We start from the raw sequence: 17769 nt of genomic DNA, 5'->3' as shown, positions 1-17769 counted from the left end.
TTAAATGCGGTTCTCACAATCACAGAGTATAAAGGAAACCAATTGTATTAAAATATAGCGACCCTGGCATTTTTAAATGTGTTTCGTAGAAACTTTTTAAATTCACGAAATAGCAAGATAACATGAAAATACGTGCAGTTTCTGTTGGTGACAGAGCCACAGGCATTGCTGGTTCTGCCGTGGGTTTTACCTCCGTCCTCATAGAAGGTAATGCTATTTTCAGTTCAAGGTTAGTGAGAATGAACACATGTAATTTTTTTTCTCCTTTCAAGTTTACAGACCTCCCCCAAATTCTGTCCCAGAATGTTTGATCTAATGGACCATTGTACATCGTACAGAACATGTCACTTTTGCCTCCTTAAATACCATTTAGTAGCTGCCAGTAACATTTAGACTTTTAGCCAGAAATTCAGGCTATAGAATGTCGGGGTCCGTCCACCTCAGTTTACTTAACTTGCCATTCAAAAGTTTTACATTTGTTCATTCATTCATTCCCATAATGGAAAATCATGAAGCATTGTGCCCTCTGCTGCGGACACAGCCACGGGATGAGGGGAACTAACAGGGCCCCTGGTCAGATAGGTGGTCAGGGGAGGTCAGCGAGGGCGGTGATCCCGGCCAGACCTGCAGCATGAAGCAGAGCCAGCCATTTGAGCGGTTGGAAGCAGGCAGGTGGATGGTAGGGACTTCTGGTGCAGAGGAACAGAATATGTAACAGCGACCAATACTGTTGTAGAGCTTCCTGGGCGCCAGGCAGGAATGGCCCTTGTTCTGTGGGCCAGTGTGCGGTGTTTGTGTTCACTGGATCTGGGAGATAAGAACCTATGGGCATGGCTTGCGACTCCCTTGCCCGGTGGACCCTGGGGAACAGGAGCTGTGCCCTGCCCATCCGCCCTGCCACCCCTCCCTGCATGGGGCCTAGGCCTGGGGTGCTGACTCAGTCCCCCCTTCCCTCCGTAGGCATCACCCAAGAGAAAATCAATGAGATGCGGGCGGCTCCTGAGCAGCAGATGATTGCAGACATCCACTGTATGATCGCGGCGGGCCAAGACCTTGACTGGATAGATGCCCAGGGCGCCACACTGGTGAGCAGACGGGCCAGGTGGGGTTGGGGCTGCGGGGTCAGTACCAGAACCAAGACCAGCTGAGGCTGACATGGGCCAGCACTTGGTGGAAGTTAAGCTTATACGGTTGGGGCCCATCCGTGGCCTTGAACTTCCTCCAGACGTGCTTTGGGGCCAGGGTTGGCCCTGGAATGTGGAGAATTAACAGAGCAGGGCTCAGCCTCTTTGAGAATCTGGCCAGTCCCAGCTGGGGCGGAGAGTCGGGAGCCCTGTTGTCCACCAGCTCCATCTCCCAGCTCCTCCTGCACCTCACGTTCCAGATGTCCATCTGAGCTCATTATGTTGGCCCCCTCCAGTGGGGTCTCCCATGTATGTAAAGACTGGAGCCACCATCCATCCACTTGCCTGTGCCATCTTGCTTTGCACCTTCCATTCATTCCCCTGCCTTAGGATCTCTTTTCCCACCCCTCCTCCCTGCCTCAGCAGCTTCCCTGAATCTCACCACGACAGCCTCTCTGGGTTCTTTGATGCCCGAGTCCAGACACCGCCAGTCATGCATCCATCCATCCATCGGTTCATTCATCCATCCAGTCACACACACACCTGTGTGCCACATGCTTCCCTAGACCCTGGAGATAGAGAACAATGGAACCCTCTTCTCTCTCAGGTCTGCCCGATTGGCTCCACTCATCCTTTCAGCTCAAGTGTCAGGGATGGGAAACTTTGACCTCTCTTAGTAGACTCTCATAGCACAATGCAGCCCAGTTATTGAGGAGGGTCTGCTTCTGATGCTCTAAACTGAAAACAGGAACATGGGCTTCAAAGGCCCATGTACTGCACCCCCATCTTCCCGCCAATGGCTGGGCCCTGGCCTAGGCTTGGGGTCCATGCTAGTCATGAGCACTTTTGAGTCTCAGAATCTTGAGCTTACCTGGTAGGGCTCAGCAGTACGAAGATCCCTCATGGCCCCAGGGGCCTGATCTGGTGGCCCAGGTGTCATAACTGGGCTTCTCAGACTATCTGGTTTCTGAGCTCCACCCTCTGTCTCATGCCCTTTTCTATTAACTGGGTTCCTGCTGAGCCCAGCACCCAAAGATAGGGTCACGTAGTGATACTGAACACTGTAGTATGAGGGCAAAGCCTGGCTGTCCCTGGGCATGGCCCACCCTGGCTGGAGCTCCTTTAGGTCTGTGTCTGGGCCCTCCAGACACATGGCTGGCCCTCTTGGACTGAGGCTGGCCACAGGGTGGCCTATATCACATGGGCCAGGCCCATATGAAGTCTCAGGTCATCCAAGTAGAGTGGGAATACTAATAGTCCCTTCCTCACTGAATGGAGGAATGAATGAGATTTTGCATGTAGGTGCTTGGTATGGATTCTCTAAATTCTCAGGAGATATTAGTGATTCACATTATTATTATTAATGAAATCACTGTCCCAGTCATGCCTTTTTATTCCCAGCCAAGTATGAGGCCGTACAGTTTGTAATGTCTGGCTGGCCCTGCCAGGTGTCATCCTCCACAATTGGAAAACATCACACATTTATAAATCAGATGATTATTTTAATTTTCATGGATGCCTGTACCAGATCACACCCCAGGCTTATTCTGCAAATTGAAAAATAAAGGGGAAATCTCTGTTTGCCAGGACCTTATAGCAACTTTAGCCTAGAACAAGCCAGCATCTGACCATCAAGGCTGTGTCTTGAGGCCATGCCTTCTCTGTCCCACTGCCTGGAGCTTGGTTGCCCCAGACCTCAACCCCCCGCCCAGAGCTCTCTGGTTTCCTCCCAGCCAGCCTTCTGCTGGCCTCCGTGGGCTCTCACCTCTGCCTCCCACCTCGGCTGGGCAGTTGGTTTCTCTTTACCTTGTCTCCTTACTCCTTCACATTGTCCCATGGTGTACCTTGTCATCACTCACGACTCTCTGAGAATGTTGATCACCAACTGAGGGTCTGTCATGTGCTAAATGCTTTGTGGACTTTCTGGAGATCAAGCAGATGGGACAAGTGAGGTCCGCAGGGTGGGGTCCCATCACCAGAGGCCTGGAATGGTTTCAGGTAGAGGAGTTGTGGCCTCAACATGAGACTTTCCTTTATTGGAGGTACTGGTTGCCAATTGTGTAATGAATGACCCCAAACTTAGCCTCTTGAAGCAATAATAATTATTTATTATCTCACCTGGTTTTCTGTGGTTAGGGAATTGAGAACAGCTTAGCTGGGTGGCTCTGGCTTGGGGTCTCTCATGAGGCTGCAGACATCTGAAGACTTGACCTAGACTGGAAGACCCACTTCCAAAATGGTGCTCTCACATGGCTGGGCAGTTAGTGCTGGCTATCGGCAGGAGGCCTCAGTGTTTCACCTCCTTACGGGCTCTCCTTAGAGCTGCTGAAGGGTCTGTACTACACGACAGCCACTTTATTCTAGAGTGATTGATCCAAGAGAGCATAAGTTAGAAGCAGTGATGCCTCTAATGACTTCACCTCAGAAATCATACACCACCACCACTTCACAATGTCCTACTTGTTAGAACTGAGTCACTTGTTCTGGCCCACACTCAAGGCAAGAGGAATTAAACTTCATCTTTAAGGGAAGTATGTCAAAGAATTTGTAGACATTTTAAAACCACCACATCGGGCCTCTGAATCCCCTTCCTCAGAGCTCAGCACATAGTAGGGACTCAGTAAATGCCGTTGCTTTAGCCACAGGGGCTCTCAGGCCAACCACAGGATGAAGAGTGGCCTTAATAATACTTTGCAACGTGGCTGAATTTCTCCCTCATTTTATCCCATTCTCCTTTCCCCGGGAATGAGCTGGGATTTGCGTTGGGAAGATGGCTGTCCCACTTCCAGAAGTGGGACTGGTGCCCATAGGGAATGCTCAGTTTCCCTCTGTCCTTCAGCTGCACATAGCTGGAGCCAATGGATACCTGCGGGCAGCTGAGCTCCTCCTGGACCACGGGGTACGCGTGGACGTGAAGGACTGGGATGGCTGGGAGCCTCTGCATGCGGCTGCCTTCTGGGGACAGGTAACTCTCAGCAGTGGGGTGGTGAGGGTGGGCAGGTGGGATCCACCCACTGTGCTTTGGGCTGGCAGTTGGTTCACAAGATCCACTTAAGGTGTGCACTACAGTTAGTTTGTGGGACCGTAAAAGACCTAGAAAGTTTATAAAAACATTTAAGAAATTGTATCCTAAGAAGATAATAATCACATTTACCAAATTAGAAAATTCTGCACATTCCTGATATGCATAGTTTCTCCCTTCATTCCCCAGATATAAAAGTCTGATTGCAGCTTTTTTAGCCCCTTCTTAGATACCTGGCAGCTCTAGATTTACAGCTGACTCCTTCTACTATCCCTTGGCATGATCCAGGCATGCTGGAGGAGGTGTCAAGTCCATTGTGTTGCCAGTATTCCTGGCTCCAGGGTGCAGAGCCTTCCTTGGGAACTGGCTTTGCCTCATCATTCTTTATGCCATATGCCGAGAAACCTTGGGCACTCTCTCTACCTCCTAGGCTTTTTGAGCCCAGGGGGACTGTGGGCTTCTTCCTGTTGTTGCAGATGCAGATGGCAGAGCTATTGGTGTCCCACGGGGCCAGTCTCAGTGCTAGGACATCCATGGATGAGATGCCAATAGGTAAGTCCAGCATCAAACCTAGTTATACATAGGTACTCATTAATTATTTGATGAATAGTGTGATAATTGGATAAACAGTTGGATAAACAACTACATATAGTTGGCCAGATGGTAGATTGGTGTGTGGATGGGTCAAAGGATGAATGAATAAATTAATGAAGGGTAGATTAACGTACAGATGGACAGCTGGATGGATGGATAGATAAATGTATGGATGAGTAGATGGATGGATCAGTGAATGGGGGAGGATAGGGGATGAGTCTATGGATGGATGGTTGGGTCAGTGAGTAGGTGGATAGATGACTGGAGGGGTTGGATGGATTGAGTGGGTAGGTATATATGATTTGAAATATATTTGGAAGTTTTGGCTTGAGTGACACAGAGCACCTGCTTGTTTCTTTTGATACTTCTTATATCACTGACTCCCATTAGAAACTACTGGAGGTGGATGGATCTTTTTGTCATAGCTGAGAGCCTTAGGAGCTGTGACTGTATAGACTCCAGGCTTCCTGTTCTTATTCTCTAAGGATTGGGGTGGCCCAGAAAGTGAGGCCGGCATTGTTTACTGCCCTCCTTGGATGCCCCCAAAAGATGCTGGGAGTTTTCAATGCGTGGGGGTGGTAGCCCCTGTAGCCTGGAGGGCCCTTGGGGGCACCTGGCCCCTGCAGTGCTCCCCACAACACTCTCCTCTACCCCTTCAGACCTGTGTGAGGAGGAGGAGTTCAAAGTCTTGCTGTTGGAGCTCAAACACAAGCATGACGTGATCATGAAGTCGCAGCTGAGACACAAGTCATCCTTGAGCCGGAGGACATCTAGTGCGGGGAGCCGTGGGTGAGTCAGGGCAGGCCGGCCGTGGTCCCCGCGGGGTGCTCCTACCTGTGGTCCCATGGGCACAGCCCTCCAGCACCTCCTCTCTCCCCTCAGGAAGGTGGTGCGTCGAGCCAGCCTGTCGGACAGGACCAACCTGTACAGGAAAGAGTATGAGGGAGAGGCCATCCTGTGGCAGCAGCGGAGCACCGCAGAGGACCAGCGGACCTCCACCTACAATGGAGATGTCAGGGAGCCCAGGACAGACCAAGAGAATAAGGACCCAGTGAGTGGCTTGGCGCCCTGCCTCAGTGCCAGCTGATGACTTGGGAGGAGGACATGGCCCCTGCCTGGTCTTGGCCTCTTCATCTCGGAGCCTTCAGAGGGCGGGTAGCTGGGCAGCGCCCTTACACCAGCTGGATCTTCGTTGATGCTGGTGGCTCCCATGGTTAATGAGGCAGTCCTGGGGGTGTGGGAGTCAGAGCTGGGAGCTTTGGCATCCCATATGGTCTCATAACGGACAGGAAGTAACTGCCAAATCTGGTTCTGGGCTTCCCAGAAGAGAGGTTCAGTACAGCAGCCACCCTGGGCACTAAAGGCACTGAACTTTTTTTTGAGGGAGTTGGGGAACAGAACATGACGTTGAGAATTGTGTACATCTGGTTGGAAGAAACTTTTTGAAAAACGGAGTAGGGTATTGATAGGGGCTCTAAGAAGCCGGGTCCAGTGGTAGCCAGTGGTCTGGGCCTTGGACTGCTTTCTTATGGGGATGCCGTGTTGGTTTCCGAAGACCACTGTATCGCATTACCACAAACTCAGTGGCTCAGAACAGAAGTTCTGGAGTTCTGGAGGCCAGAAGTCTAAAATCAACGTGTCACCAGGGTTGCTTTCTTCTGGGGGCTCTGAAAGGGAATCTGTGCCAGGCATCTCTCCCAGTTCCCATGACTCAGGCATTCCCTGGCTTTTGCTCACGTGACTCCAGTCTCTGCTTCCATTACCACATGGCTTTCTTCCTTGTGTCTGTGTCTCTGTTTTCTCTTCTTAGAAAGACAGTGGTCACTGGATTAGGGCCCACCCTAATCCAGTATGACTTGGTCTCAATGTATTACATCTGCAAAGACCCTGCCTCCAACAAACGTCACATTTGGAGGTGTGGGGTGGCCGTGAATTTGGGGAGGGTGCTATTTGACTTGGTATCGGCACACTCAGGTTTCGTGCGTGGCTGCTGTCTTGTGGCTTAGGGGCCAGCCGGTTTGTGGCCAGAGCAGAATTGCTGGGGATGAAAAGGATGAGGCTGACCATCCCAGCAGTGCTCTGCCTTTTTGGAACTGCCACCAACCATGAGCAGCTGACAACATTTCTAGAGAGTACTGCTCTGGCGGGATGCACACAGACTAGCCCAGCGCACCCGCGTGTCTCAGCGGGACCCTGCTCCCCAGCTGGGACAGAGAGGTCACCTGCAGGCTTGTCACCAGCCCAGGAAGGTGCCCACCCAAGGGAATCCAATCAAAGCTCTGGCTGGGGATGGAGCTGGCCCCTTGGAGGCTTTGTTCTTCCTGGTCCCTGAGCTCGGGGGTTTGGGGAGAAAAGAGCGCTGCGGACTGAAATCACATCACATTTCAAATGTCTTCCAGCCATGCTTTATTTATCTTCTCTTTGTGAGCGTGCTGAATTTAGGGACAGCACACAAATCTTGCATGGATTTTTCAGTGAACTTTTTATAAATGGGTGGCCTCTGGTGAATGTGTAGAGCACTTCCATCCCCCCAGAAAGCACCCATGTTCTCTATGGGGGGGGTGTCTTCCCACCCCAATGGTAGCCACTGTTTACCTTTGAGCAGGAAAGGGGTTCCCAAGGCACCTGCATGTGAATGGACCCAGGTGGTGTGAGGTCTTTTGTAGCTGACTGCCTTCCCCACTGTGCAGACCCCTAGCAGTAGTTCATTGCTTTTCATTGCTCTGGAGAGTTCTGTTGTTTAACTGTGTTTAGTTCTGTTGTTTAATTGTAGATGTTCATGTCCATCTTGCTGGACATTTGGGTTGTTCCAAATTCGGGGCTATTTTGAATAAAGCTGCTCAAAACATTCTTATCCATATTTTTCAGTGGGCATAAGCCCTATTTTCTGTAGGATTGCATACTCAGGAATGCAGAATGAGTCATGGGGAGGCTACTAGAGATACTGCCAAGCTATTTTCCAGGGTGACTGTACTCTCTCTGCTCTCCCACTAAATCCTATTTGAGCTCCTCCTGCCGACCCTCAGTGTGCACTCATCCCTGTTCATCCGAGCCATCCTGGCAGGCTTGCTGTGCTAGCTCACATTTTAAATCTGTATCTGGTGGACGACATCGAACGCATTTTCATGTACTTATTGGCCGTCTGCTTATCTTCTTATGTGCAGTGTTTGTTCTTTTGCCCCTTGCGGTTGGGTTTTTTCTCTTTTCCTTAGTGATCTGTGGGAGAGACTGAGATTCTTAAAGACATCCGCACAGAAGCAGCTCCTCCTCCACACCTGCCCCTGTGTTTGTTCAGATCTCACAGGCCCAGGACTCTGCCAGAAGTGCTCGTTGGCATGGAAGCCGCATAAATCATTAGCCCTGCAGGGGATGGGGTGGGAAGCAGAGGCCTGAGTTTGTTGTTAACTTCTATGGCTTCCTCAGCAAGGCTGTGGTTTTGCTTGGGGGTTAGGTAGAAGGCAAACAGAGGGGTTACTCTGCAAAGCAAAGAAGAAAGAAGGGGCTCTGAGCTTCAGGCCAGTCACCCAGTCGTTCAGTCCAACCACAAGGGCAACTGTCAGGGACCAGAGCCCCAGATCCTGGTCTGGTCCTGGGAGAAACCAAGGAGATTGCAAGGAACAGCTACAAGGCTTGGTGCGCCTTCCTTTTTCCTACTTACCCCTTTCTAGGCCTTAGGTATTGGCAAGGCTGTGATAGTCTCTAGGGTAGACATTCTCTCTCTTTTTTTTAAGATTTATTTATTTATTCATTCATTCATTCATTCATTCATTCATTCATTCATTCAGAGAGAGAGAGAGAGAGACAGGCAGAGAGATAGGCAGAAGGAGAAGCGGGCTCCATGCAGGGAGCCCGACATGGGACTCTATCCTGGACCTCCAGGATCATGCCCTGGGCTGCAGGCGGTGCTAAACTGCTGTGCCACCAGAGCCGCCCTAAGGTAGACATTCTCAAAGTGTGGTCCCTGGAACAGCAGTAGCAGCAGCACCCGGGAACTTGTTAGAAATGTGAATTCTCTGGCCCTATCCCAGATGTACTGAATCATAAACTCTGGGCTCTGGGTTTAACCAGCATCTTGTGTTTTAACTAACCCTCCAGGGGATTCGGATGCACACAAGAATTTGAAAACCACTCATCTAAGGGAGTGTGCTCAGTCTGACCCGCAAGTCAGGTTTCTGCCAAGACTCTATCCGGTTAGCTGACAGGGCTGTTTTGTTCAGCCCTGTACCTGTTTTGGCAGAGCTGACTCCCTGGTATGGTACAAAGCTCAGGAATGATCCCAATAGCCTGATCTCTTAAACCAGTGGTTCACAAACTTAACTGTGCAAGAAACATACCTGGGGAGGTGTTTTTGTTTTTGTTTTTTAAAAAATTCTGATGTCTTGGTTGCTACCCAGACTAATGACATCTGAATCTTTGTGCTTGGGGCCCAGGTATTGTATTTATGTATTTTAAAAAAAAATATAGACTTGATTTTTTGGAGCAGTTGTAGTTTATAGAAAATATGTATGAAGTACATACAGTTTCCACAGCGCCCTATCATCATGTCCCCTGATTTCCACTGGTATTAACATCTTGCATTAGTGTAGTAGGTATATTATCATTGATGAACAATATTGATACATGATTATTAAGTGAAGTCCATAGCTTATGTTAGGGTTTACCCTTGGTGTTACACATTCTGTGGATGTTGACGAATGTGTAATGTCATACATCTATCGTTAAAGTTTCATACAGAATACTTTCACTCTCGCTATCCCTCCCTCCCTCCCCTGAGTCCCCTACAACTAGTGATCTTTTTACTGTCTCCATGGTTTTTGCATTTTCCAGGTGTCATAGAGTGGGAATCACACAACATACCCTTTCCAGATTGTCATTGTACATGTGTTTCTAACTCCCCATGGTGATTCTAATGTGCATCCAAAACTGAGAACCAGTGTCTTAGATCCCTGCTAGTCAAATCATCGTCCGGAGATTGTTAGAAACTCTGAAATTCAAGTCCCAACCCAGACCTGGTGATTCAGCATGTGCATGTTAACAAGAGCCACAGGTGACTCATATCCACATTGAGTTAGAGAAGCACTGATTTAGACAATGAAGAATGGTCTTTCCTAGGGCCATTCTGGAAGTAAAGAAAATAGATAACAAAAATTCAAACTGAAAAAAAGATGCCCCAAATGTGGCATCATGGCTCTGCCTGAATAGCTCAAAGGAGCCATTTAAAAACAGAAAGAATATGCACACATAAAAGGAAGCTTGCTATGGAAAGTGCCCCTCACCTTACCATGTTCTAGCCCAATTGTAGATTTCTTGGAGATCTTTCCAAGAAATGGAGATTCTTGGAATCATGAATCAGCACAGGAAGATTGCCTTCATTCTTTTTCCCAGATGCAGAACATTCTAGGACAAGTACTTGCCATAATTTACCACCTGCCTAATGGTGACTTTCAGGCTTTTCTCCCCTAAGGGAACATATATCTCTGAAATGAAGTACTAGAAATTGGCTTGCTGGTGCAAGGTATACATTCTTCCTCAAAAATGAATTTTAGGGGTGGGGGGTGGAGGATGATGTGATACTCTCCTCCAGAGAGATTGTGGCAATTTTGGTACCTGCCTGTTTTCCTACACTCTTGCCGACACTGAGTCATAACACATTTTTTAAATATTTGTCAATGTGGTAGGTAAAAAGATTTTGTTGCTTTAATTTTTATGTAATTAATTATGAGTGAGGTTGAATATTTTCTCCCGTGTTTATATGCTATAAACATAATAGCATATGTTTAATAATAATAACATTATTATTATTATCATTGCTCTGAGCTGCACATCAGTGTCTTTTGTTGTTTTTTTTTTCTCTTGTGGAGTTGGGCTTTTTGAAACGGACTCTTAAGAGTTCTTGTTTACTTGGGAAATTAGTCCCTTTTCTGTCACATATGTTGTAGTTTTTAAAATGTGTCTTTGACTTCATTTATGGTGAGTTTTACTGTGCTTTACATTTTTGTGATCACCACATGTAGCTACCTTTTAGTTTCTAGTCTGTGAAAGCTCTTGTTATCCAGGGATTTCTGGGTTAGAATCTCTGCTGTTTGGAGTGGGTATTTGCCAGAAGTACAGAGGAAAGATTGCAAGTGACCAAAAACTCAGCTAAAATTGGTTGACACAAAACCGGATTTTTTCGGCTCATGTAGCTACAGAGTCTGGGACCAGCTGGATCCTGGGGCTCCGAGTGCACCCCTTGGGTTCCCCTTCACGTCAACATCACTGTCAGGCAGACCCTTTCTCGATTGTTCTGGCCAAGTTCCAGGGTGGAGTTTCATGGAATCACTTTCAGTCAAGAACCAATTCCTGGGCTACTAGGTGGCTTAGTGTTTGAACATCTGTCTTTGGCTCAGGTTGTGATCCCGGGATCCTGGGATCGAGTCCCACATCGGGCTCCCTGCATGGAGCCTGCTTCTCCTCTGCCTCTGTCTCTGACTCTCTCTCTCTGTGTCTCTCATGAATAAATAAAGTCTTAAAAAAAAAAAAAAAAGGAAGAACCAATTCCTGCAGTGAGCATGTAGACTGGCTAGTTCCGGGGGTCATGGTCCAGCCCCTGCAGCAAGGATGGGGATCAGTCTGCTTTACCAGCACACATAGATTGGCGAGTCCCTGAAGCAGAATGGAGGTCCCGTCAGCCCAGTTGGGCAAAGAGAGGTAGGACAGGTCCAGACAAGAATGCCCTCAGCAGAGATGCAAGTGGGGAGTGGGTTCAGGTTCTCTAACCGGCCGGTAATGTTGTCCTTCTCCCCCTCAGAACCCCCGGCTGGAGAAGCCCGTGCTGCTCTCTGAGTTTTCCACCAAGATCCCACGAAGTGAAATGGATGGGCCTGTTGAGAACGGCCTCCGGGCTCCGGTCAGCACCTACCAGTATGCGCTGTCCAACGGGGACGTCTGGAAAGTGCACGAGGTGCCTGACTACAACATGGCCTATGGCAGCCCTGGTGTGGCCGATGCCACCCCTCCCTGGAGTGGCTACAAGGAACAGAGCCCCCAGACGCTTCTGGAGCTGAAGCGGCAGCGGGCTGCGGCCAAGCTGCTCAGCCACCCGTTCCTGAGCACCCACCTGGGCAGCAGCATGGCCAGGACGGGCGAGAGCAGCAGCGAAGGCAAGGCCCCCTTGATCGGAGGCAGAACTTCCCCGTACAGCAGCAACGGAACGTCGGTATATTACACGGTCACCAGCGGAGACCCCCCGCTCCTGAAGTTCAAGGCCCCCATGGAGGAGATGGAGGAGAAAGTCCATGGTTGCTGCCGCATCTCCTAGTCTCTGTGCGATGGAGGAGAGAGATGCTTCGGGGGAGGGTCTCTGGAATCCAGGCCCACCCAGCAGCCCCAGCTGGGGAGACATCAGAGGGCAGCTTGTGGGGAGGTGGGCTCTGCTTTCCAGAGGAACGCTGACCCCACCTCTCAGCCAGTGGCCCGTAGCATCGCCACTTCCCGCGGTTCTGCTTCTTGCTGCATTGTCTGCCATCAGAAACAAGGCCCATAGTGGCTTCCTGACTCACCCTGCTGTCAGATTTTGGGAGGGGGGGCTGGGATTCCAGTTCTGTTGTCGGTAAAGGCTTCTCTGGACCAGTACCCGCATATCACATATCAGCGTGTGCACACGCACACACGCACACACACATGCACACGCTCAGCCATGTGTAGGAATGACCCAGCTGGGCTCATGGGAAGCAGGTGGGACTGATCATTTATGGGCTCTTCTCCAAAGGATGGAGGCTGACTCAGTTTCATCACCACTGCCAACGTGGCTTTAGCAGGGAAGGGGGCCTGCTGAGCGGAGACCCACAATCCTACTCGGAGTCCGGGATTGGGGCCACCGTCCACATCCGGAAGGAGCAGGAGGTCCGCTCTTGGATCAGAGGGAGGTATGAACCCACATGGGTCCATGAGATGGGCAGTGGCCTGCTCCCCACAGCCTGGCCCATGCCGGGAGCTAGCTGTGTGACCACCCGGAGGACAAGGGGGGAGCATCAGGCTCTTCCATCCCTGGAATAATGCAAATCACATTTTACGTTTGGATGGAAGTATCAAAAATTGGAGAGGAGGGGGAATTGAATTAGTGTGTCCTGAAGTGCATTTGTTAAAAGAATCCTTGTAGGCTGCAAAACACCAGGTGGGAGGTGACTGAATGCTTCCTTGCTTTCTTTCCTGGAGAGCATCATGATCACTAGGTTGACTGGCTGGTGTTGGAAGCACAGAGCTGAGGGAGGAGCTTGCGTTAGACGGGCTTTCCAGGACGAGGAGAGGAGGGAGTTGGTGTTAATTACTTCAAGTGCCCTGGGTGATCTTTGTGAATGTTCAGGTGGTTTCAGTGCAGCCTCTGTCAGCAGCCTTCCTCAGCCTAAGCCATCAGAGGGAGCAGGGAGGTGAGGGACTGCTGGGAACCCCCACTCCTCCCAGTGTAAATGCCTGGGACCCCTGGCCCAGCTTTGCCTTTTCTGGAATGCTTGGGGAGACAAGTTTGCCAGGTGGCCCTTGTGAGATCCTGCCTGGCCCAGGGACTGCTCCCAGCCTGCTCCTGTGGGAGTGGTGACACCCCCGGCTGCAAATCCAAGGTGCCCATGGCCCATAGCCTGCATTACATTCTGGAGAGCAGTGGTGGGGGTAGTTGGGCCTCAGCACGGCCCAATGGTCTCCTAGACCCTGCCCACCACCTCTCTACTGTAATTTCTCAAGAGCCCCCTTGAAATTGCTGCCCATGAGTTGGGTACTGTCCATAGGCTCAGTCAATCCTACTGGTGTACTTAATAAGCAGTGGGTTTATTCCCTGCTCTGTGCGCCTTTTATTTGTCCTAAAACTACCTCCTTAGAGCTCTGAAATGGTCCCCTAGGCCCAGATTCTGGGATTTGGGGGACAGCTCTGGGTTTCCTCTAATCTTCTTCCTTCTGAGCCTATGTGAAATTCTCCCTGAGGGGCACCTGGGCCAGGGGGCCGGAGGAGCCTCCCTTGTGCCACAGTTCTAGTAATGGGGTCTGCTGCTTATCAGTTCCAGTCCCCTCTGTGGCCTCCATGGCCCCCTAGCCCAGAGAGGGAGTTGGATCCCAGGGGCCCTGGCTGATGCTTTCCCAGGAGCAGGGCAGCTGGACCAGAGGGCAGAGGGCTCAGTGGAGTCACTGTCGACCCAATGGCTCCTGGGTGCAGGGAGGGTCACAGCACCAGCCCCAGCTCTGGGACAGATCTGGTCGAGGGTGAAGGAGCAGCTCAGGAGACTGCAGACAGGTAGGCATGGTGCCTCCCATGTTCCTGGTGTCTGGGACAGACTCTCCATCAGGTCAGCCTCAAGCTGCAGCAGGGCAGAGGTGATCCAGAACACACATACTTTTGGCTTTAAAATAGTGTTCAGATTAGACTGACCCTGAATTCCTCTTGAGCCAACATAAGCTGTAAGCAGAAGAGTGCCAAGGGAAGCCATACACTCCTAGGAGGGCGCTGTGCTCAGGAGCTGGAGACTGGAGGCACGTATTACCCACTCTGAGCGCTTCTGGCTGTTCCTTCCTTTCCCCTCACTTGTTGCCTCCTGGGCCATTCATCTCCCATCTAGAAGGCCTGGAATCCCGCTGATTCCCTGACAGGAGCCACCTGCAGACTCATGGGCATTTTAGCCCTCATTTGCAGCCGGGGTAAGCCATTCCTCATTAGGGCTTCCTGGGGAGCTTTTCCTGTGGGTCTCCTTGATGCCAAGGAATAAGGTGGGGTCACGGTGTTTCATTTTTGCTCATGTCATTTATTGAGTAGCTGAGACACATCAGGCACTCTGTTAGGTTCTGGGGATAACGGAGGAATGAGACAGGCTGAGGAGACTGGGTTTTACAGTTTTCATTCCTTAAGGACCACAGTATCAGCAGGCCCATTCAATTCACTTGAGACAGAGTGACCTCATCCTGGTCCTGCTTCAATCCAGTTTCTAGCTCCTAGACTCCCTAGAGAATGAAACCCTGGGGTAAGGAAGCTACTGCCATGGCCGACCCAGGATGACATTTGTCATTAAATGCAGATCCTGGGTCTGGAGTTCTAGGGAGACACCATTGCAAGTCTATTTGGAACTTTCTGATATAGCCGCCTTCAGGCCAGTGTCTTTGGGGCATTGTTTAATAGCAGTTGGAGGTCAGTATGTAGAAGAACAGTCTGGAATTTGCTGCCAAATGTGTCTCAGGTTGTGAAACTCATTTTTGCTCATTTATCATGGAGTCGTCCTGCCCCACTGATGGCTAATGGGAGGCGAGTAGCTTCTCCCTTAACGCTGAAGGTTTCCTCGTGTGTCTGCCTCTCCTCCTGGGAAGTATGGAGCAAGGAGCTGGAAGAAAACTAGCGAGGTCTACCAGATGCCCAGCTCCCCGTGAGACCAGGTCTGGTGGCAGTTCCTGGCTGATTAAAGGAGGCCACTTCCAGAGCATGTGCCACGTGGCTCACTGTGAGCTCTGGCCTTTGCTCCCCCACTCTGTGCCCCCAAACCACTGAAAATTGGTGGCCATCATGAGATAGTGAGTTTCCGGCCAGTAGCTCAGGGAAGTTGAATAAGCCCAGATCTACCGAAGAGTTCAGGATATAATTCTCCATCAAAGATGTAGCAGTGATTAAACTGCTCTGCACTGTTTGGTCAGTTTCACTGGGCTTAGGGACACAAACAAGGGGGTGTACCCTGTCCTACCCCACCACAGCTTGCTGGCTTTGTAGTAAGATTTTGGTGATTGATGTCAGATGCCTTTTGATCTTGAGCCTCTCCCACTTGCTTTCCCAAAGCAGGATACTGGGGCACTTTCAAGAAGTGCAGTTTTTACAAGATACCCAGAAGGACTGTATTTAACTCTTGCTATTGTGGCCTGGGGACAGCCTCCCCCACCCCAGTGCACACAAGAGGAAAGGGTCATGTGGTCAGTGGTTGACTCTGCAGAAGTGACCCCCTTTGCCAGAGGCTGTAGACCTCTCCTTGACAGGAGACTCTTGTTGGCCGGTTCGCCAGAGGGCCTGCTTCCCACGGGCATTGCAAGTGCCGCAGTGCGGGGGCCTGGCTCTGCGCGCTGAGGAAAAGTCTGCAGACCCCCAGCCCTCCGCAATAATTCACCAGACCAGAAGCCACTGATGTACAGAGAACATTTAAGAAAAATGTATTTTATGTGAAAAAAAAGTTAAAACTCTGTATACTGTATCAGCAGCTTTGTGTAAAAATGGCAATCAAGAGAGTCTAATATATTTAAAACTTTTTTAAAAAAAATCCTCGCGGATCTTTGATATTGTATTGAAGTAACTTCCAGTTAGCTCCTTGCCATGTGGCAGTGGTGGGCCTCGATCCAAGACCGTGGCTCGACCACGCCCCAAAGGGGCATGCCCCTGGAGTTGCTTCCAGCTGCCAAGGCCTGTGACAAAATTCACTGTTGAGAGTTTTTAATTAAGATTATTAAATTCCTTTTAATAACACCTGCTAGCGTGGCTGTGGTCATTGCTGTGAGCTCACTTGAATTATGTTGATCTGAATTCACAAAGAAGTGTTCCCTGGGACAGAGAGCAGCAAAGGGCTCCTGGTGCCTGTCCCCACCACAGAACCCTCTGCTGGGAGGCCCCTGAAGCAGAGGGAGCTCTGGGGGCTCAGATGGAGGAAACATCTTTCTGGACTGGGGGGTGGTGAACCCGAGGAACTCAAGAAAAGAAGGGTGGTTGGGAATGACCTTTGCTTTGTCCAATGTTCCCTTTAGAATAACAAGGAGCCCCATAATAACTCATATATATATATTTATTTTTTATTTCACACTTTTTAAAAAAAATATGTTATTTATTCATGAGAGAGAGAGAGATAGAGGCAGAGACACAAGCAGAGGAGGAAGCAGGCTCCATGCAGGGAACCCAATGTGGGACTCGATCTCAGGACTCCAGGATCATGTGCTGGGCTGAAGGCAGAAGCTTAACCACTGAGCCACCCAGGCGTCCCTATTTCACACTTTTGAATGTTTGGTGATATATTTCTATGTAGCAGCGCTGCTACTCTCTTCTGTTCTTGGAGTACACTGACCTGCCCTGTCCTTTTCCTCCTGGTAAAATACTGCATACTGCTTCACACTTCTATAACACTACAGCAGGTGAGACTCTGGTTATTCTCACTTTTTACCTCTGGTAATAGAGGCATTGACAAGCTATGTGGTTGCACAGCCCCAGACCATGGGCCTTGTCTTCATTGTATGCAGAAATTTGATGGTGTCTTGTAAGAGGATAGAGATCTGTGTTCTCTTGAATCCGTCTGGATATTGGATGCAAGAGCAGGAACACATGGAAAACCCTCTTAGGCTTGATAAACTTCACAGATAAGCTGGGGATAGGGAGAGGATGGGAAGAATAGAGGTATCTTTGTAGCAATGGGCATTCATCAATTTTATGTTTATATGTTTTTTATGTTTCCAAATAATAATGCTAACCTCTTGCATTGATGGAGAAGCACGTCACAGTTGTGCATTTGCTTTCTCATCTACACAAAATGTAGCCTGAAAACTGACTATTGGATTTAGCGCTGTGGTGGAGCTCCTGATGATTTTTTTTTTAAGACTTTATTCATTTATTCATGACAGACACACAGAGAGAGGCAGAGACATAGGCAGAGGGAGAAGCAGGCTCCATGCAGGGAGCCTGACATGGGACTCCATCCCAGGACCCCAGGATCACACCTGGGCCGAAGGCGGCACTAAACCGCTGGGTCACGGGTGCTGCCCACTGCTGATGATCTTGACAAGAGATTTCAGTTGAGCAGTGGAGGCATAGCCTGTTTGGACCAGTTCAAGAAAGAATGGGAGAAAAACTAGAGACAGCAAGTATAGACAACCGGTTTTAGGTTTTTGTTTTTGTTTTTTTAAAAAAAAGATTGTATTTATTCATGAGAGACACAGAGAGAGGCAGAGACACAGGCAGAGGGAGAGGCAGGCTCCCTGCAAAGAGCCTGATGTGGGACTCCATCCGGATCCCAGGATCATGCCCTGAACCGAAGTTAGATGCTCCCTCAACCG

At 49.8% G+C, this 17769-nt stretch overlaps 1 protein-coding gene across 4 annotated transcripts in view; it reads left to right on the top strand.

Moving 5' to 3' along the window:
- PPP1R16B (protein phosphatase 1 regulatory subunit 16B) overlaps positions 1-16198 on the top strand; it is a 94368-nt gene extending 78170 nt beyond the window's left edge. For 2 of the 4 annotated variants that reach the window (XM_072735861.1, XM_072735860.1), the window contains exons 6-11: positions 961-1085; positions 3964-4089; positions 4623-4698; positions 5400-5529; positions 5623-5791; positions 11531-16198. In XM_072735861.1, the coding sequence (XP_072591962.1) occupies positions 961-1085; positions 3964-4089; positions 4623-4698; positions 5400-5529; positions 5623-5791; positions 11531-12040 (1136 nt within the window). In that variant the 3' untranslated portion in view covers positions 12041-16198. The remainder of the gene's footprint in view (positions 1-960; positions 1086-3963; positions 4090-4622; positions 4699-5399; positions 5530-5622; positions 5792-11530) is intronic. The other 2 variants (XM_072735863.1, XM_072735862.1) reach the window with 1 other exon arrangement.
- Positions 16199-17769: the final 1571 nt, after the last annotated feature.

This window comes from Vulpes vulpes, chromosome 14 (assembly GCF_048418805.1).
Source record: "Vulpes vulpes isolate BD-2025 chromosome 14, VulVul3, whole genome shotgun sequence".
Lineage (NCBI taxonomy): Eukaryota > Metazoa > Chordata > Mammalia > Carnivora > Canidae > Vulpes > Vulpes vulpes.
This window is presented reverse-complemented; position numbering and strand designations above follow the sequence as displayed.